The sequence below is a fragment of the Haliaeetus albicilla genome, chromosome 27 (assembly GCF_947461875.1).
Source record: "Haliaeetus albicilla chromosome 27, bHalAlb1.1, whole genome shotgun sequence".
Lineage (NCBI taxonomy): Eukaryota > Metazoa > Chordata > Aves > Accipitriformes > Accipitridae > Haliaeetus > Haliaeetus albicilla.
The window spans coordinates 4,255,571-4,275,209 of NC_091509.1; the positions used below are offsets into that span (position 1 = coordinate 4,255,571).

Sequence of the window (19,639 nt, forward strand, 5' to 3'; positions counted from 1 at the left end):
GTCCGCAGCCTGTCCCAGGGTTGTGGGTGGCACCCACTTACCCATGTCACCGAGGGATGGATGGCATGAGAGTGGCTAGCAATACCCGTGTGTGCTCCTTGCTATGCTCAACCCCTCCTTGGTGCAACTTTCAGCAGTATGTTTGAAAACTGGCCTGATCGTTATTGCAGACCCGCAACAAACATGCTCTAAGCACTTGGAGAGGGGCTGGAAGCAAAAAAAAACCAAACAAAACACCACACCCCCAAACCAACATGGTTCTTGCTCTGCCAATGTTTTGAGGCTCTTCAACCTAACAAGGACTGAAAAGTAATGTTAGCTCTGGCCAGTAGCTGCCAAGAGCCAGGTGTGTTTGTGTGTATCTGTCCATTCATTTCTCAGCAGAGGGACAGTGATGGGAGGCAGACAAGAGTAGGTTTAAGCCCAAAGATGACACTAGTGGTGCTACTAGTTACTTGCACCAGCTAAGTTCTTAAAAAGAGCAGACCACAGTGTTTCCTGGAAAAGCCTAATAGAGAGAGAGAGATGTCTGAAACTTGCAGACAATGAATATAGAGTCATTTTTCTTGGCAGCCTTAATGCTGATGGATAGGACAGTTTGCCTTGTCCAGTTTATATAAGAGCAGCTGATATAAAATTACTTCATAGCTGGATATTTATGAGAAGTTTCATTTCAAATAATATAGTTTTTGCCTCTGGCAGTGCTGTGGTTTAGCCCTGTTATTACTGGGAACTAAATCTTTAGGCTATTCTAACTATAACTGCAGGGCCTGTTTGATCTACCCAGCAAAGTTAATATTTTCCAAAGCAATGGAAAGTTTATAATGGAAAGTCTCATTAGCAAAAACTACCTGTCCCTAAAAGCAGCCAAGAAATCAGGCATAGAGAGGAAACCTGGGGGATTTTCCTTCAGCTTCACCTGCATTCTCTCACAGAGCAATACTGAAGAAAGTAGTGTTTTCCATTACAGCAAATGTACAGACAGACAGTAAGGATCCTTCTCTAGAAAAGCAACTAGAAACCAATTTCTGATATGAAGTAAAATTCTCTCAGCTTGTCTCTGCTGCACGTGGATCTTGCAAAAAATACTCTTATCCATAGAGGGGAAATAGGACTCATCCCCGGTGCCAGACCCTCCCCCCAGGCTAGCATTGCTCTCAGATCTATGCAGGAGAAGGGCTGAAGAGGAGGTACCAGTACCGCCGCTGCAACTTCCGAGGCTGTGTTTTTCAAGTGTGAGTCTCTCCTGTTTTGTGCCAGAGCAGTGGTATAAATGGGATATTCTCAAATGATTCACTCGCTCCTTTGGAGCGTGCAGAGCTAAGGGCTGCAGTTAGTGAGGCCCACAGCCCGCATGGTGTTGGTAGAGCCCCTGTAGTCCTGCAACAGTCTGGAAAGGCAGAGTGGGGCCTCCTGGAGCTGCCAGCTGGGCTGAAGCCTCCCTTTCCTCAGGCTAAACCATAAATCAGGCTCCAACCCCTTCTTCCCATATCTCCTTCAAAGACACAATTAGCTGTGACCATTGTTACAAAGGGAAATAAGTCTGCAACAAACATGGGTTCAGGCTGTGAGCTCTGGTAATATAGCTTCCAAAAAGCCTATTGCCTGGACAATGGTGGTCAAATCAAAATGACTCAGCAAAGAAGCTGGAAAAGAGCAGGAATCTGCCTCCCACCACTGTGCTTTGGTTAGAATTGTTCCAGAATTTAACACTTCTGACAAACATTTATGTTCATCTGTGACCAGGGCTTGAAAAGAGATGCACTGTGCTGTCCAGTGGAGGGGACATGCAGGTTGTGTGTGGGGAAGGGAGTCTTTGCTGGCTTTAGTCTGAGATGGTTTGGGCACCTGTGTGTGATGCAGCAGTAGGAGGTGGAAGTTGTGAAAGAGGACAGGAGGAAGATTCAGAGTTAATAAGGACAGAAAGCAACACTTGAGACAAGCTTGGAGAGGCAGTGCATACCACTGAAAGAAGGGCTGAGAGCACAGGTATTGCCTCTTGCTGTTAGATTTCCTGCTGCTCTCAGGACTTAGTGTGTTGTCTACAGACAAATAGGACTGCATCAAAGAATCCTACAGATTGGCACCCCTGGGCTTTTGAGCTCATGCCTCTGGTCAGGAGGAGTAATCTCCACACAAGATCATTCATCTAAATACTTGGAGGTTAAAAAACAAACAAACAAAAAATCAATGGTGGATCTCTATCACAAACGCTGAAGACCACATTGTGTCTCTGGGAAGACGAGGCTTGTCTAGGGATATTTGCTACTCCTACCTTTCAAGAATGCTTACACTCTTGGAGTCAGGATGGGGCAGGGCCCTGGGCTGGATTTGCCAATTTTTTGAAGCCCAGCGCTGCTCCTAGCCCCTTCACTATCCTGCTGTTTCTGAGGGTCACAGTAATGTGTGTAATTCATCTGTGATAGCTCTTAGCTTTGCGTGCTTGTTCCTAAAAAAAGGCATGGAAGCTGGAAACAGCATTAAGTGAGGGAATATGAATGAAAAATGTGCATGAGCATGAGTTAAGCAGTAAAGGCCTGAGTCCGTTTAAATTGGTAGCCAGACTCCCATTAACTTAAATGGGCTCAGGATTTCACCCAGTGCTTTAGCTCAGCCGGCTTCCTGTTTGAGTTGGCAGGGCAAATGTCTTTGTCCCTGTCCAGCGGGGCGTACTTTGCGTTGTTTTTCTGTCCAGGCTGATGAAACACTCTTGGAAGTCTCAGTCTATTCCAGCCACAGTGTGGCTAGAGAAACCAAACACAAACATCTTGCATGCACTGAAAATCATAATGTTTTTGCATTAAACACTGACCTACTTGTGCTAAAGTAGATATCTGAAAGCACAAGCTGTCTTGAAGAGCTGGTCTGGTCTTGTATTTGTCATTACATTTCATGACAGCTGACTCGAATCTAAATCTGCACTAAAGAGGCTTTCTATTAAGTCACTACCTCAGCTTGTAAAAAATACCAGTTAAATGGTATCCATTGGTGCTGGAGCAGATTATTCTTGTTATATCAGTAGAGTGAAAAGGATACTGCTGTCTTGCTGCTGTCCCGCACCACAGCACATTGCAAACGTAGACCCGCTCATGTTTGTGCTTTAGAGCTGGTGGGCTGCAGGTAAAGAAAATGGCAGGACATCTCTGGGAAAATCTGAACTGATAGTATAAAGCCAAAACTTACTGTGTCCTTGCAGGGGAGGGAAATAATCTCTATATTTAAAACAAAGCATGGCAGGTAGGCATATGTCTCATACTGGATAAATTTAAAATTCTGGACTGATGGGAGGGCTTGGTCCTACAGCAATGATGAGGGCCAGCTGCATGGTCTGACCCTGCCTGTGGGGCTTTAATTCCATGTTCTCTGAAGTTTGATGATTTGTTTTCTGGGGGTCTCAATCCAATAAAACCATAATGGAGTACCAAATTAATAAAACTCTACATATTTTGTAATTTAGTGGAACTATAAAAACATTGAAACAAATACAAGCCATTTCCATCCAAATCCCTCTTCTGGTAGAGGTTTGGGTAAATGGAGGGACTCTGCAGTGCAACTGAAAATAAAATCCCTACAACATCCTGGAAAAAACAAAAACCAAATGACTTGTGGATTCACAGGCTTCCAGAGGGGCAAGTTCTAAGGTCATGCCTCCAGACAGTTCAGTGCTAAGCAGATGCAGCTGCCCAGCACACCCAGCTGAAGCCCTATCCCTGTAAAGGCAGGAGTCAGGACTTCCATCATGCTTGTACACCCTGAATCTGAAAATCCCTTCTTTTTCAGAACTTGTGCTAGCGTACACTCATCTCTGGTTAGGATCTGGGATCTTCTGTAGAGTACACTGACATTATACAAAAGCCTTTCTTTTTGGAAGAGAAAAAAAACCAACTCCATATCTAGAACTAAATTTGCCTCCTCAGTTCACAGTTCATAACTCTCTTCTGTTCATTGAGCTTACTAGCAGGGATGATCACCCAAAAGTTAGCTCCCAAAATACAGATTTCTTGTTTGCAGTATACGTACCTGCACTAATCTGATGAAGAAATTAAGACATAACACAGATTTTTGTGCCCAACCAAAGCAGCTTGCAGTTCAATACTGAATTTTCCTGGTGAATTGCTAAGTGAGTAAAACACAATTAAAGAGAGTTTCAAACCACAGGAACTTTGAGGAAAACTGCAGTCTGAGACAGATCTCAAAAGGGTAAGGAGAAAAAAAAAAGAAAGAAAATGCATAAAATTATTCATTCCAGTCTTAACACTCACACCTCAGATTAACAAGAAGCCCATTGTCTGATCCCAAGTGTAACAACAGGCTGTAATTTAAAACAGCTTTTATTCATTAATGAATAGAAAAGTTATTTCAGTGAGAATTTGGAGAAAACCTATGCCAGTTACCAGCACTAAACAGTCTTTCCTTGTAAAGATGTGACTTGCTGGCTGGCTGTGTGTTGTGACACTAAATACAGTAAGCAAATGAAAGTGCTTTCTGCTACCAATTCACTCAGTAGGTTTGAAATGGAATTAACCTTTTAAAAATGCAAAGTATTCCTTACAGCAGATGGTAATGTTTGCATATACAGATACCTCTTGGAAATCGTAATGTAAACCACATGCTCTGAAACAATAGGATTCCTGAGCTGAACGCTTCATCCTCCTGAAAATGAAAAATAACACTCTCCAAGCTCAGACTGGTGGCTGCTGCAGCAGGCCCAGCTCCTGCTTACACTGGGGTGAAGTGGGCACAAGAAGAGTTAGAGGAAAAATGGGGAGGTGGGGGTGGTGGTGCATAGAAGGAAGCAAGGGGGTATTAGGATGTACTAAAAGGTAGTATTTCTCCATCATTCATTGCTACACTCTTAGACATATACGTATTAGCTCTAAAGGAGCGCTGCAAATAGGCTTAGCTCTCCTCTATAGTGTGCATCCTTCATATTTTAAACTGTATAAATTGATCCCCAAAATGCTTTATGCTGTGTGGCTAGACTGCTTTTGGTCCCTGTGCCAGCTAGGACAACTCTCCATAGTATATTATGAGGCTTTATATTCCTCTGGGTTGCACCAGATACAAGCATTTGCATTTCTTGAAAGCTCCCTTACCCACATTGCCTGACTGCTGCTCACTATCCATCGTGCTTTCCTGTGGTAGTACACGTTCACAAAGGCTTTGTCCACAAAGGCTTAAAGTAAGTGCAAACATTTTTGAAAAGAGAAGAATTCCAGAAGCTGCAGCTTTAGGAAGTACATGTAAGGAAAGGTTGCAGTAGACCAGAACATCACTGCAAAGCAGAATTATCTCAAAAAGCAAGTCAGTCTTTTCCTCCATACATTCATATTCTGCCAAGAGCACAAACAAACTGGCACCGTGGTGGAACAGTAAACGTTAGGGATAACTTTATCCTGTGGCTCGTCCAGAGTCGTGGTGCCAAGTTCCCTCAGAGCTACAGGGCAGATGTGGTCAGTGGGAGGTGAAACAGCTCCCAGCTCAGGAACTATCAGCCTAGAGGCTCTTTCAGAGGGTAGGCTGCTACTCAAAAACTCTCCTGTTCCCTATAGAGCCTATGCAAGGCTAAACCCTTAAGCAAAACAGAGCTGTGTGCAGTGCTTACCTGTGGCTTTGTTCTCAACTGCAGCTTATGTGTTACATACCAGTCCTTTGTGGGAAAGGCTGATTTTCAGTTGGTGTCTGCCAAGGTATTGGGACTTATCTTTGCACACCAGTAACATGGAAGCTGCTCTGTGCTCCACACCTATCAGGATATGAAAGTCTCATCTTGAATTCAGTGGTGCTTCTAGCTTGTGTTAGACAACACCCAGAAGAGATAGGAAAGACTTGGGATTGTGCAGTGTGTCATCCTGATGGCTCTGAAGAACATATCTGGGCTCACAGTGCTCATCTGTCACTGCCCTCTGCCCAGCATCACCTGTGGGATAACAGCAACACCAGTAACAATGCCAGGCTGCTCCAGGACATCAGTGCAGCTAAGCTGACTTGCTTCACTGTAGGATGTATTAGCAAAAATTAATTTTGGTCCCTCTGACATGCCTGATGTACCTGCAGTAGGATAGAAGCTAGGTGGCTTGCTTACTTTTACTCTTCCTTTCCATATGTGGTCCTTGCTGAGCATCAGTTTGACTACTGAAATGGCCTTAGGACCACTGTGTGCACGCCACTGAGGCCAGAGTTAATATCTTTTGTTACAGCAGGGCTATATAGGGAGACAATGATGCGTGAGGTGTATTAAAGTGGTGAAGTCCCATCAGTGAGAGACAAAATTGTATGTAGGAGCAAATAAAGCAGGAGTCCATACTATCTAGCTTTTAAGAGTTTCTGAAGTACGGTGTTCCCCCTGGCCAAGCCAACAGCTGTTTAAGAAACTTCTCATAAGGTATATGAAAAAGCCCCTCCTTCCCCTACTACCTTCTGTCCCTCCCTTCCTTCTTGAAGTTACCAAAATCAGCAGTAAATGAGAACAGACGCTTTTCAAGACAACATGCTGTTTGCTAGGCTGGGTCAATAAAAAACATTTCTCTGCACAAAGGTTTAACTTAGAACAAGTCCTGAGCAACTTCAAAGCAGCAAAGTTGTAAAAAAGCTGCATCTAATGAAAGCAAGCCTTGAGCATGGCAGTCTACTATAACATACAACGAAATTCCTTTTGTTAACATTAATATTTGGCGGCCGGTGTAGAACTCATTAGGGCATTTTAGTTGGGTTTTAAAGAAAGAAATTGATACAGAAAGAAGGTAATGATTTTTTTAATAGAGGATCTCTCTGGGGGTTACTGTTCATATCACAAACATTCACTTTATTACATTTTATGGAATGGACTTTAAATGCCAGTATATACAAGCCAACATTTCATTATTGGAGTTTGTGTTTATTCACTTGCCATTGCCAGTCTGTTCCCCTTTGTCTTCTTGTGCTGCTCTCTGTAAAAGCTATGATTTATGAATATGTGGTTTAGAGCCTTCACAATATAGTGTGGTGAAGTGGTTCGATAAAAAGTTATTAAAGTAAAAAATCTATAGTTTCACATGCTTTGCCCACCCCTTCTATAGGAACCCCCCAGTAAGAGACTCTTACACTAAGCAAACACTGTGTGCATGAGACTGTAATATAAGCTATGTGCTGAGAGGCCTCACTCAGCCAAAACTCCTGCTGAATGGTAGCCACTGCAGGCCATTACAGTTTTGCCTACATAACTGCAGGATTACACCCTCAAAGTTATGAAAGTTGTCTAGACCAAAAGGGGGAGGGCGGGGGATCTGCCATAAAACTTTCATTTTAAAATCAGGAAATAAAGACTTCCAGTAGCCTTAAGCTACATAGTACCAAATGGCATTTGGTTCTCAAACTTAGGTGTATGTCTGCCACATACTTAATTTCTTTTTAAAACAAAGCTCTCGGTCCTGCTGATTGCAGGATGAACAAAGCTGACTGGCAGTTTCCAGAGCCCACTTAGAATCTGAATTTCTGCAGGAATGTAACACTGTCTCAGCCTAAAAGAGAGCGACAGGCTGATTTAGATCATCATACCTCAGCCCACACATGGGTTTTTCACCCAGCAGCACTGCTGACTTGCCACAGCTGCACAGCCACGTAAAAGAGGGGTGACAAATTGGCCACTCTTGCATATGGCTGGCAGGAAACCAGAGCTGCTTATAGCAGTGAAAGCTGAAGGAGGCACTCTCCAGGATGGAAAATAATTTGTGAGGAAGATGTGGAAGGTGGTAGAATCTGTTCAACTGCAGCACAACAGGAAGAGTATAAAAGATGGGTTACAAAACAATTTTGCTGCCTATATTTTGTGTTCCCAAACCTTTGAAAAAATGCAGCTCTACAAATAAAAAGCCCTCTGTCTGTCTCAGGGATGGACAATTTGAACAAGTGAAGATTACCTCAATGAATCTGACAGGTATTAAAAACAACAAGGCATACCACTGTGCCGACACCAGCAGCACTGAAATCACCGCTCTGGCACCGCATCACCCCCGGGACAAGGAAGGACCGTGCACGGGAGCCGTTCCTCTGCGCACAGCACACTGCTGCCTTTGGGTTCTCTTACGTGAACAGAGGAGCTATTGAGACAGCAATCACAGTCCCTCTGTTACTGTTATCTCTGGCAAACAAAGAATAACAGCTGTAATCCTACATCCTTTTGGAGATCTAAACTAGAAGGTTCCATCCTGCTTCAGACTACCAAGATAATTTTGCTACCTGTAGTGCTCTGTGGCCTGCCACATGCAGTCCTACACACCCATCTCTGGCCAGGTGAGAGGCTGGATGCTGGAATGAAAAGCAGGTACGAGCACAAGATCCCAGCACAGCCACTCAGCTGAACAAGCAGTTGTCCAGAGTCAATGTTGCTAATGCTGAAGCACCAAGGCTTTGCATCTTGCATACCTTACACACTCTTCTGCTCTGTACCTCAGGAAACACAACAGAGCATTTTGTCCACGTTGGATTCACTGAGGTTAGGTACCTAGATGCCCATTGGCAAGATTCCTCTCCTGCTGAAGTAGGAGAACGAAGCAACTAATTTCTACTAAAAATATAGGTAATAAGCCCAATAAAACACATTGACTACCATGAAAAACAAAGGGAAAAGCAATTTGGAGTAGTGGTCTACATTGCTGGGGTTCTGAATTGTGAAATAACCAATAATCCTGTGCATTTTGTTTCTCAAGACACATTTGATTTTCTCATGAGTTTTCATGGTCAAGTCACTGCAGTTAACATTATCGCTGGAAATCTCAACGCTTGTAAAGCTGATTTTCCGTTTATAGCTGGTGATGGAGCTGTGGAGGATGTTAGTGATGTTGACTTCCTCCATTTCTTTTGTGAGTTCATTTGCAGGCCCCTAGGAAACAAGAGTGTACAGTTAGTTTTAGGGTTTGTCTTCTGCAGAGGAAAAGTGCTTTAATCAATAAGGAGACCATAAGGATAAAGATAAAAGAACACAACTTCTTGGGATGTGTTCATCCCAATAGTCAAACATGCCTTTGAGTTGCTGCCTATTTTTAGGAGTGCCTGAAGTCCCAGAGACGCCTGTGTTTCCACCACTGTATATCTAGCGGTATTTTGAGATCTTTGAGCAAGTCTCACTCTATGTCACTGAGCAACCTAACACCCATCTCCTACCAGACACCCATCTCCTACCAGACACCCATCTCCTACCAGACACCCATCTCCTACCAGACACCCATCTCTTCACATCTACACAGTAACTTAATGGCTGGGGAACTCAGCATCAGGGTGGGAAATCTCTTTTCCCCCGGCAGGATTTGGACCCTCAATGACTATAATCATACTTGACTATTTAATTTCTCGCACTAAAGCAGAGCACTTTGAACAATTCACTCTCTCTCACAACCCCCACAGAACATTGTGGGACTGATGTTTGGTACTGTCTTCTGGGAAGGGAGGAAGAAGGGTTCAGCTTTCCTCTGGTAGCAGAAATTACCTTCCAGATCAGTGTCCTAATCAGGGTTATTGCATAGAAGAGCAGAAAGGCGTGTTATACTAGCTTTTCTTTGGCTGCGTTTTGAAAGGAACAGAGGTACTTCATGCTCTCACATGAGCTCAGCTCAGGGCAACAGACCCAATTCTAGTGGTAGGCCTTCCTGAATGTGGTCCTATGAATCTAACAACTGTCAGCTGAGCCTGCTGCTCTTTCGGCTGGTGTGCAGAAGTCTTTGTCAGAGACACAGTGGTCTACTGCTATTCATGCGTTTGTTGCACACAAAAATTTAGATTTAGTGATAATTAGGAGAAGCAATTGTTACTGTAACCATAACAGGAAGACCATTTGTTTTATTCAGTTAATGGGGGACTAATTATTGTTGATCCAAGATAACTAGGCTTATTAAGGTAGATCAGGCTTTACCTCTTCAGGTGCTTTAGCTGCACACTTTTGCGATGAGCTGTAGTGAGCCACTGCGTATTCCACAAGGGCACCAAAGATGAAGCTGAAGCAGATGCCAAGGTAAACATCAATGGCCTTAATGAAACAGTTGGTTTTCGAAAGCGAACTTCGTGAGCCAATCATCAGAGTTGTCATGGAAAGCACCGTCGTTACTCCTTGGAAAGCAGAAAAGGAAAGACCTTCTCTCGCGGACACTTTGGAAAAGGCTTAGCCCATCCTGCACATGTTGTCACTCTATTGCTAGCCAGATAGACCTTACCAAACCCAAATCATCCATCAACTGAAATGGTTTTGTAGCACTAGCTACTAACTTCACACAGGGTCTCCCTGCCTTTGACAGCTTGGCTCCAACAGGCACTTAGCTCTTTCATTTTTCTTCCTTTCAGTAAAAAAATCCTCCCCTCCCTGCCCCTTCCAAAGCACATCACAAAGAACACGTGCTCTGTCCTCTGCTCTCTGCTGTGAATCCCCCTGGAGCCTTGGCCATACACAGCTCTGCAGGTGGGCAGGTGTGCCAGCCACAATGTTATCTTCCACACTTCATACTGCTAACCCAGCTCTGCCACAAGTAAAAGCAGAACATGAGCAGACCATTTATCACTGAGCAAAGAGCTCCAGAAAACTACTGTCTACCCAGCCCTCAGAGGCTTCCCCGTCTGCTTAAATCTTCTCCCTTCCTCAGGCAGTAACTCACCAATGCATGTTCTTGCAGGCACCGAATCCAATGTGATCCAAAAAGAAACCCAGGACAACATGACGAGCAGAGTGGAGGGCACATAGGTCTCCAAAATGAAGTAAAGGACATTTCTTCTCAGCTCAAACTGCAATATCAGTCGTGGATAACTGCCTGTTCACAAAAGGCAGAAACGCAGCGAACATGAGATTCCTAAGGACACTTGGAACTGAAATTGGGACGGCCCAGCACCAGCCCTTCAGCTGATGTACATCAGCAGAACTCCACGGAAATCATGCATTACTTATACAAGCTTGACTTCTTGCCTCAGAGGTCCTGCTTATCTAACATATCCCAGACGAGAGGACACATACACACAGCATTGCTGGACAAGAGACATCTAAAACAATGCATGGCTTGCAAAGGGGCTCCTGAACTTAATCCACAGTGGAAAAAATTTATACCAGTGTCTTAACTCAGAGTAGAGAAGGGCTGATGCTTTCATCTATTCTCTCATACTCAGCAGAGCACATTTTTCCCAATAACTGCTTTGAAGGGGCATTGCCAAATTCAGTCTTATCTGATGGCTGAGAAATAAACAGAAGATTTTTCTCTCGATTGCAGCAGGCTCTGGCTCACATCCCAAAGCATCCCAGTATCTTATCATCACAGAGAATTAAACCCCCTGTATTCATTAGTAATTTGTGATCTTTGATAACTGTATCTTTCTGTGCTCAAAAAGATTCTGTCAATTTTTAAAAATCAATTTGTTGTAATACTGACATAAGGGTTCTGGGGCTGGATTGCTAGTATTTTCAGGAGATATTTCTGCTGTTTAAACAATGGTTCCCTTTGAAACACAGAAACAAAACCCATGTTGTTCGTGGGCTGTGTATGCTATAGTAAACAACAAAACATTGTTATTTTTAAAACCTGGTCATTCTAAGGAAGTTTTGCTCCCTTTCCTAGTGTCTGTCATTGGAGAGAAGAGTATTTACACTGAGTGAAAAAGACATTGAATTCTGATGTACAAAGGAAACTTATTCCATCATGGTAGAATTGCAATTTACAAACAAAAGTATATTTTAAAAGTGAATTTTACTACCAGTTACTTTAAACATGGCTCCCTGCAGTATTTATAGTCTGCACACCTAGAAGGAAGGGAGACAGTTTCTTCAGGTATGTGTGGAGAAAGAAAGAAGTGGAGAATTTAAAAAAAAAAAAAAAAAATTGAAAATCAATCAGGTGAATATAATGTATTAAAACCCCCACCCTTTGTGGATTTCCATCTTACAGAATATCCTGATTGCAACTGATTGGATTTCACCATCTTTCTGTCCATCTCTTTTTGTGAGATTAAGATTTGCTAAAGACTTTGGTGGTTCAGGCTTGAGTCAAAAGGTACTGGCCCATAGAAGGGAAGGGAGGTGGGAGGGGAAATACCTGAGAGCTTTTCTTGCTTATGTCTTTCACTGATTTACCTGTTTCCTGCTGTGACTTTGAGACCAGGGTATAGTAACGTTCCACTGTATACTGAGAGAGCCGCAACTTTTCTATGCCATGGACAGAGTCATTTCCTCTCAACCATGTGAAGATGACATCATTTTCATCATATCCCCCTAGGAAGCACATAAAGACCCATATTACTGTGGTTTAGCCAGTAAAAGCCCAGCAATTGCTCTGCCCTGTCTCCTGAGTGGGAACAGAGACACCATCCAGGCATTGTAGGCAGGACAAAGACCCTCTTAACTGTGTCAGACTATGGGTGGACTGTGCCGGCTGTTCTTTCATTGCTGTACTTTGAGCCTGCTGGTTCAGATTTCAACAGGAACACACACCACTGAGAATGATGCAAGGCTGCCTAGAACCTATTTCAATCATTTACATGGGGTATTTCTATTTTAAAATACTTTAACGTTTACAAAGATAATATATTCCTGTTATCCATAGTTTGATTACATACAGCAGGATAAAACTACTGCAGTGATCAACCCTTGAATGCAGTCTCTTCAGTTATGAGAGGAGAGCAGGAGAAATACAGTGGTTTAAAAAAAAAAAAAAAAAAAAAAAAAAAAAAAGAGAACACAGTTCCTATTGAGCCCCTTACCAGGTAGCAGAAGCACATTTCCCTGAATCATCTATTCAAGTGCTTAAAAGTACCAGAAAAGGCATTTTCAGTTACTCAAGAGCCTGGAGCTGAGACTGCTATGTGGTTATGAACCAGGCTCTTCTGACCAGGTATGCATTGTCCAGAAAACTTGCTCATAAAAGCAGCTTTTTCTACAAATCATTCCTCCTACCCCCAAAGGCTTTAAGTGACTGAGGACAAATAAATGCGTCCGACATTTAGGTAACACTGAATTCCTGCCTCAAAACGGTGGGACAGACGAGATCAACAATTCCAGCAGTTACCAGTAAACTCCATATATGCCGCCGAGTAATTACCTCCAGGAATGTAAATGATGGCATAACGTGACCTCAGGTTGGACTGAGGGATACCTCAGTCTGAGGGATAAAGCTTGTACTGAGTCACCAGCCTGCCATTTGCTTCAAAAATTTCACTTAATTTAGGAAACAAGCCCATCAATCTCACTAATCTGATTCTTTTATTAAGTGCCGCCCTTTGAGAAAATGAGTAGGGACGCTTTGATTCTGATAATAACCTGTTTGTCCTGGTAGAAGGAATAAGATGCAGTTGCAGCTCTATTTTTATCTAATTGTGTTTTCTTATTAGACACAAATTACCAGAGCTCGAGTGTGATGAACTCTTAAATTAGGTGTCCAGGGTATGAATCCCTGCATAGAATCCTAAGCATGTGACTTTTCAAAGTTTCTAAGCAGTTCTATAAATTGTGGTTACTCAGGAAAATTTTATAATAAATGATAGATTGTTGTTAATTCATCTGGTGTACATTTAAATAGCATTATTTCTGGGCACTTATCCTAATGAAATCTCCAGTGGGCAATGTGCATGTAATTTCATTGGAATTATACAGCAACTGAGCATGATGTAGGACCCAATCACTTTTAAAACAGGTCCAAACAAGCTATGCTTTAGCAGAAGAGGCCAATCATTATTATTTCAGGAGCTATTCTTTGTAATAAAGTTAACCATGGTGAACTAATACGATTTTAATGTGAAAATAATATGTGCTTCCCTAGGTGCTTCACGCTGCAACCCCAGAAGTTAAAATCTGGTCTTTTCAGTATTGAGATTTTAGATGTTTCTTTTTGTGACATGAAGTGGGAGATGCCTGCTTGCTTGTTGTGGAGCTTCACAGATACAGGACAGGAGCACTGCTCTTGCTGAGCTCCTGGGTAAAAGCCCTGTAGTGTCCTAAATTTTCCTGCAGTCTTTCCCAGCCAGCTTTACAATGGATGAGCTTTTTTTTAATTGAGAGCAGAACTCACTGATTATTCCTTTTCTTGAGACTTCCAAGGCTGAGACTCCTCCTGTTGACAAGGGTCCCATCATCTGCATGACTGTAACAGACGGCCCTCATGGAGAAGCACATACCACAAAGTTGGGTTTGGCCTTAGTTTCAGTTCATGAGTTTGAGACACATGTTCAACTCGTATTCTAGTAAGGACCACCCTTCACGCTGTCTTGTTACAGTGGAGGTTTGGGAAGTGCAACAGGTGGGAGATACCTACATATATGAAAAGTCGTTCCTTGCTGTGCTCCATCCCATGCACTTACCCCGCAAGTTAGTTTTGAAGAAGCTGTGTGTGCAAAAGGGACCGAATTTGGAAAACCAGCTGTTATTACCTCCTCCCTTCTGTGCAAAATTGAACTAGCTACACTTTAGTAAAAATATTACTTATTACCACTCTTTCTGTATACATTGCACAGTGACAGGGATCCTCTAAACTGTGGATTACAACACAAGCATTGAAGAATGATGAAGGAAAGTGGTTTTCTTTTGGACATTAGTATTTGCAGGAATAAAAGTCTACTCCAGAAAGCCACTGTGATGAATCCAAATATTCAGGAGAGATGTAGTTACATATGAATAAACAAATTTAAAGTCAGTTTTTTCTAGAATGTTATACTTACAGCTTTCTAGCTGCAGTCTGCATGTTTGTGTGTCCATGGGATATTTTGACAGGTCCATGTTACAAGCAACAGTGGTAGTGATTCTGTAGGAAGAGAAAGAACTCCAAAAGTTGCAATAAAAGCATGTAATGAAATACCTCTGTTTTTCATAGAAAACTAGATCTCCAAGACTCTGCTCCGTCATTTAGATAATTTTGACCTATGAAATGAATGGTCTGATATAATCACAGAGAACTCTCCTTAAGAAGATATCTGCTCTGCAGCCACACTGATGAAACTGTAACTGAAGGATGAATTTTGCTTTGCTACTGTGGGAGATGTAGTGTAGATCCACATGTTTTCCAGTGCTACAGTCTGCACATCTTAAGAAGTCACCACTTGTCACCTAAGGCATAGTAACTAACTGCACACATATTCTGGCTTGCTCTGATGTGGAGGGTAAATGAGGGGTTTTTGCAGCTTTACTTCGCAGTTAAGGTAACTGGGACAGTTACTGTGAGCTGAGAAGAGATAACACTGTATGAACTGCTAGCACAATTAGAGTGCACATTTCTGCAGTACAAGTACAAATATGCTTTCTGCTAAAAAGCAGAAATCATGGCTACACGGGACTGGATAAGCAAATAAGTTTCCCACTATCTGTTAAACTTTTACTGTTATGATGTCCTCCCTCCATTCCTCCCCTGCCTCCATCTGACTCGACTTGACTTGTCTTGGGTGACACCTAAACTTGTGAGCTTTCTGAGCAGGCACTGTGCTCAGGACACAGCACATACCATGATGGAGAATGCTGATCCTTGGCTGGCATTTCCAGGTGGCCAGAACAGGGGGTAATGGATCAGAAGAGTACAGTCACAGCTGGCTTGTTGACCCCGAACTCATTACCTGTGACAGTTGGTATCTGCTCCTGTCCAGCATAATTCTGGAAATCTATTCTGAACCATCATCAACAGCAAAGCCAGAGGCTGATTTACCTTAAGGCATACAGGATAGTGCCATTAGAGAACAATCTTATGAGGCGGTTCCCCACAGTGACGTCATGCAGGAAGGACTTTTTTGACTCCACAATGTATGTGTCTGGTACCCAGAGCAATTCCACTAGACGAGCATCTAGCGTGAAGCTCTTGTTGCCGTGAAAGACCAATCGGGGGTCTGTCCAACGCTGCCGCAAATATATAGTAGCTGTGTAATCCTGGGAAAGAGAGGAAAACCTGTGAGGATTGTCGTGGTTTAACCCCAGCCAGCAACTAAGCACCACGCAGCCGCTCACTCACTCCCCCCCATCCAGTGGGAGGGGGGAGAAAATCAGGAAAAGAAGTAAAACTCCTGGGTTGAGATAAGAACGATTTAATAGAACAGAAAAGAAGAAACTAATAATGATAATGATAACACTAATAAAATGACAACAGTAGTAATAAAGGATTGGAATGTACAAATGATGCGCAGGGCAATTGCTCACCACCCGCCGACCGACACCCAGCCAGTCCCCGAGCGGCGAATCCCTGCCCCCCCCCACTTCCCAGTTCCTAAACTAGATGGGACGTCCCATGGTATGGAATACACTGTTGGCCAGTTTGGGTCAGGTGCCCTGGCTGGGCATGAGAAGCTGAAAAATCCTTGACTCTAGTCTAAACACTGCTGAGCAACAACTGAAAACATCAGTGTTATCAACATTCTTCACATACTGAACTCAAAACACAGCACTGTACCAGCTACTAGGAAGGCAGTTAACTACATCCCAGCTGAAACCAGGACAGGATGCACGTCCAGAACACCTACACAGCAAAGCTGTAGGTATGCCATGCGTGACAAGAGGCAGAACAGACATTTGTTCAATGTATCAAAGCTCAGCTTCAAAGGCATGCAGTAAATCTGATGGATTTTCATCCTAGTTTTATTTACTGTATTACATTTCTCATATACTTACAGTCTAAGTGTTTGAGGACTAAAGATTATACTCGTAGTACTTTTTTTTTGTATGAGCAGTTATTGTAATTGGTATTTTTGTGTCTATTTTGTAGGTAAGCAAAACGATGGGAAGTGCACACTTGAGGCCACTCAGCAAGTCATTGACATTAAAAATCAGTCATTGTCTAGAGTTGGAAAACTACACACGTACTATAAACATGATCATGAAAGAGACATTGGCACTTTGGATAAAAAAGATAAGCATATCCAACCTGTTATTTCACCGAGGTCTTAAAAAAAACCCCAAACAAATGAAAAAGCAAAACTTGTAGTGTTTTTCTTAATAGGAGTTTTGAATCTAAGGACACTAGGATTAACTTGAGTTTAGCCTGCCAAAATCCACCTGTGGTGACTGGAGTATTTTCACAGCGCCCTATCATAAAAGAATAAGCAGTTCTGGTCAACCTGGAACAGGAGTTTTCAGCGATCAGTGTTTGAAATCCAGCTGTTATCAGAAGTGGAGGGAACCAGACTCATCAGTGGTGGGAAGATGTTCTCTGTATATTTGAAGATTGGTTGTTTTATTTTTTCTTCTTGGGATGACTAGTCCATTTGAGCCTCAGACTGTGTCACAACTCAAAATCTCATTTCTCCTCCTTGAGAAGAAAACCTGTCTGTCTTCAATCAGCACCAGCTTGTTCAACAGAGGCCACCCCTACTCTACACAGAGGGCTCCTATGCGGAGAAAAGGTAAGGGAGAGGAAATGCCACACAGGATTGATTTTTTTTTTCCCATTTCCAAGGGGCCTGATTTCGAGGAGGTGCTGAGTTTTTGACCAGTAGGACCTTTGGAGCCATCTCTATTTTCTTACAAGCCTACATTACTATGGCATGTAAACAGTCTGTAGTCATAAGTGAGCCCTGTTCTCGTCACACCTCTGAAAGTGGTCAACAGACACAGAAAAGCAAAGCAGCTTGCATATGACAGTTTCTGTGCTGAACACACAGGAATATACAAGTCTCTCAGGCAGATCCTACTCTTATCTCTTATAAAATAAAAATGCTTTCACTTACCATGTCGCTCTCGGATATACTAGAAATACTTGCAATGTCCAGACTCATTGCAATTTGAACAGGTTCTCCTGTGGAGAGAAAGAAAAGCTTAAGCAAAGAGAAGGGAAGAGTGAAAGGCACAATAAAACTGCTCGGGATGCTGTGCCGCATGGACACTGCTCACAGCGTCCCATGCCATCTCAAAAAACGCAGAAGCCCAAAGGTTTAGAGAGAGTTTCAGAGCATTAAACTCACAAATGACATCATGATCCAAAACAAAGTTGTCACTGTTAGGGAGCTGGAGTTCTGTATTTGGTGATGGTAGCAGAGACCAAATATCCACCAGCACTAGCTATAAAGATCAGCAGTTTAGATAAACAGCATTTCAGTGGCATTTGCCGATGGGCAGGCAGCCAGGGCCAGTTTGTCCCTTGTCGCCCAGTCCACAACACCAGCACAGTGGCAAGAACAGTAAACTTTGTACAAAGCATTTCTCGCACACAGCTCTCGGGGGACTCTCCACAAGCAGGTAGCCATCAGCATCCCTGTTTCTCGGGGAGGGAACACTAAGAGACCGAGAAATTCAGTGATTCCTAAGACCATGCACTGGGTTAAAAACCTGAAGTACAACAGCCTTTGCTTCTTTTTGGTTGTTATATTGGCATTGTATTTACAAGCAAATTTTCAGCAGTGAAGTCCTGAACCTCGGTAATCCCCCCTTTTCTAACACTAACTCTTAAAATCCACCACAAGAGGGCAGCTCCTTCCCAGGAAATGTCAGCGCTGGGGCCGGAGAGGGCTCCCCAGGTTCTGCCTCGGAGTCAACAGCTGGCTCTGGAGAGGGGAGTTGTTACACGAGCAGAAAGACACAGACTTCCCTCAGGGTGTGCCTGGTTTGTCTAATCCCCAGTGTGAATTTGGGGGTTCTGAGTAGGGCCGGTCGCTTTCCAAGACAGCCCTCTCTGCTTAGGTGACAACACAGCAATGCCTTTCCTCACGGGGCTGGCTGAAACTCCTTCTCATCATCTGAATTACATTGAGGAAAGTCCAAGGGACACAATTTCTAAATCTCCTTCCAGGTGGTTTAGGTTTTTTGTTGTTTGTTTGTTTTAAACTGTTCTAAAATCCAAAATGTATTTCATTTGCAAAAGATGTGTATTTTTTAAAGTAGCTGTCGTTCGTGTCCTCCATCTTGGTTTTAGATATTCAGACACTTGAAGCCCAACTCAAATTAATGACCAGAGGGTAGATCTGTGAGGACTCAGGGCCTCTGGAGGAGGTCAAACCAGCGTCCTGACCATTTCTGTTTAACATTTATGGCTCTGGTAGGTGTAGGCTGGTATAGATGCAGTTAACGTAATTCAGAAGCATCTATTCACTGATGTGACAGTATCTAGAGGAGCTTTTCTATTCCTGCATGAAATCAGACATTCTAGGCATAACAAGCTGGTAAATTCTGCATTGTCCCAGAAATTCATCACCATGGTCAGAAAAAGGAAGAAGCTCAAAGCTGCCAGTAACACGTCAGTCTGCAGGAGCTACAATGGGAAACATCCAAGTCCTGGTGAAAGCTGATTGGGATTTTCTCTGTTGAGCATAGTTTCATTAATAGGTTCTGGCAGAAAAGCAAAATTAATGAAAATAAAAATTTTCACAGCTGTTCTTTTTTAAACTTTCATTGATATTTTCCAGGTGCTGAATGTCATTCTGAGAAACCCTTTCCTCTGAGTGGTTACAGCACTCACCTGCAAGGGTGGGAGACCGGACAACCAAATTGGACAATGGCCTCAGGTAAGTCCCTAAATACCTGACTGTCCTTGAGGTGCCCCCTGCTCCCTAGAGTTTCATAAGGGTTTAAAGCAGGTTTACTTTGTGTCTCAGCGTGAAGTGAAAGCATGTATCAAAAGTCAGTATTTCTGGCAAGGAGAAGAGCTTTATTCCTCTATAGATGTCATCCACTAAATAGATATACATGAACAAAAGTAAAGCAGAAAATCACAGGTGTCAGACTCTGTAGTTAGAG

The 19,639-nt window shown here is 43.0% G+C and overlaps 1 protein-coding gene across 2 annotated transcripts in view; it reads right to left on the minus strand.

The window, feature by feature from the left end:
* Positions 1-6,739: 6,739 nt before the first annotated feature.
* Positions 6,740-19,639, minus strand: part of GABRP (gamma-aminobutyric acid type A receptor subunit pi) — a 39,948-nt gene continuing 27,048 nt past the window's right edge. For both annotated transcript variants that reach the window (XM_069773036.1, XM_069773037.1), the window contains 7 exons: positions 17,638-17,705; positions 15,630-15,847; positions 14,656-14,738; positions 12,080-12,217; positions 10,620-10,772; positions 9,887-10,080; positions 6,740-8,860 (listed from right to left, as the gene is read on the minus strand). In XM_069773036.1, coding sequence (XP_069629137.1) covers positions 8,546-8,860; positions 9,887-10,080; positions 10,620-10,772; positions 12,080-12,217; positions 14,656-14,738; positions 15,630-15,847; positions 17,638-17,705 — 1,169 coding nt within the window. In that variant the 3' untranslated portion in view covers positions 6,740-8,545. The remainder of the gene's footprint in view (positions 8,861-9,886; positions 10,081-10,619; positions 10,773-12,079; positions 12,218-14,655; positions 14,739-15,629; positions 15,848-17,637; positions 17,706-19,639) is intronic.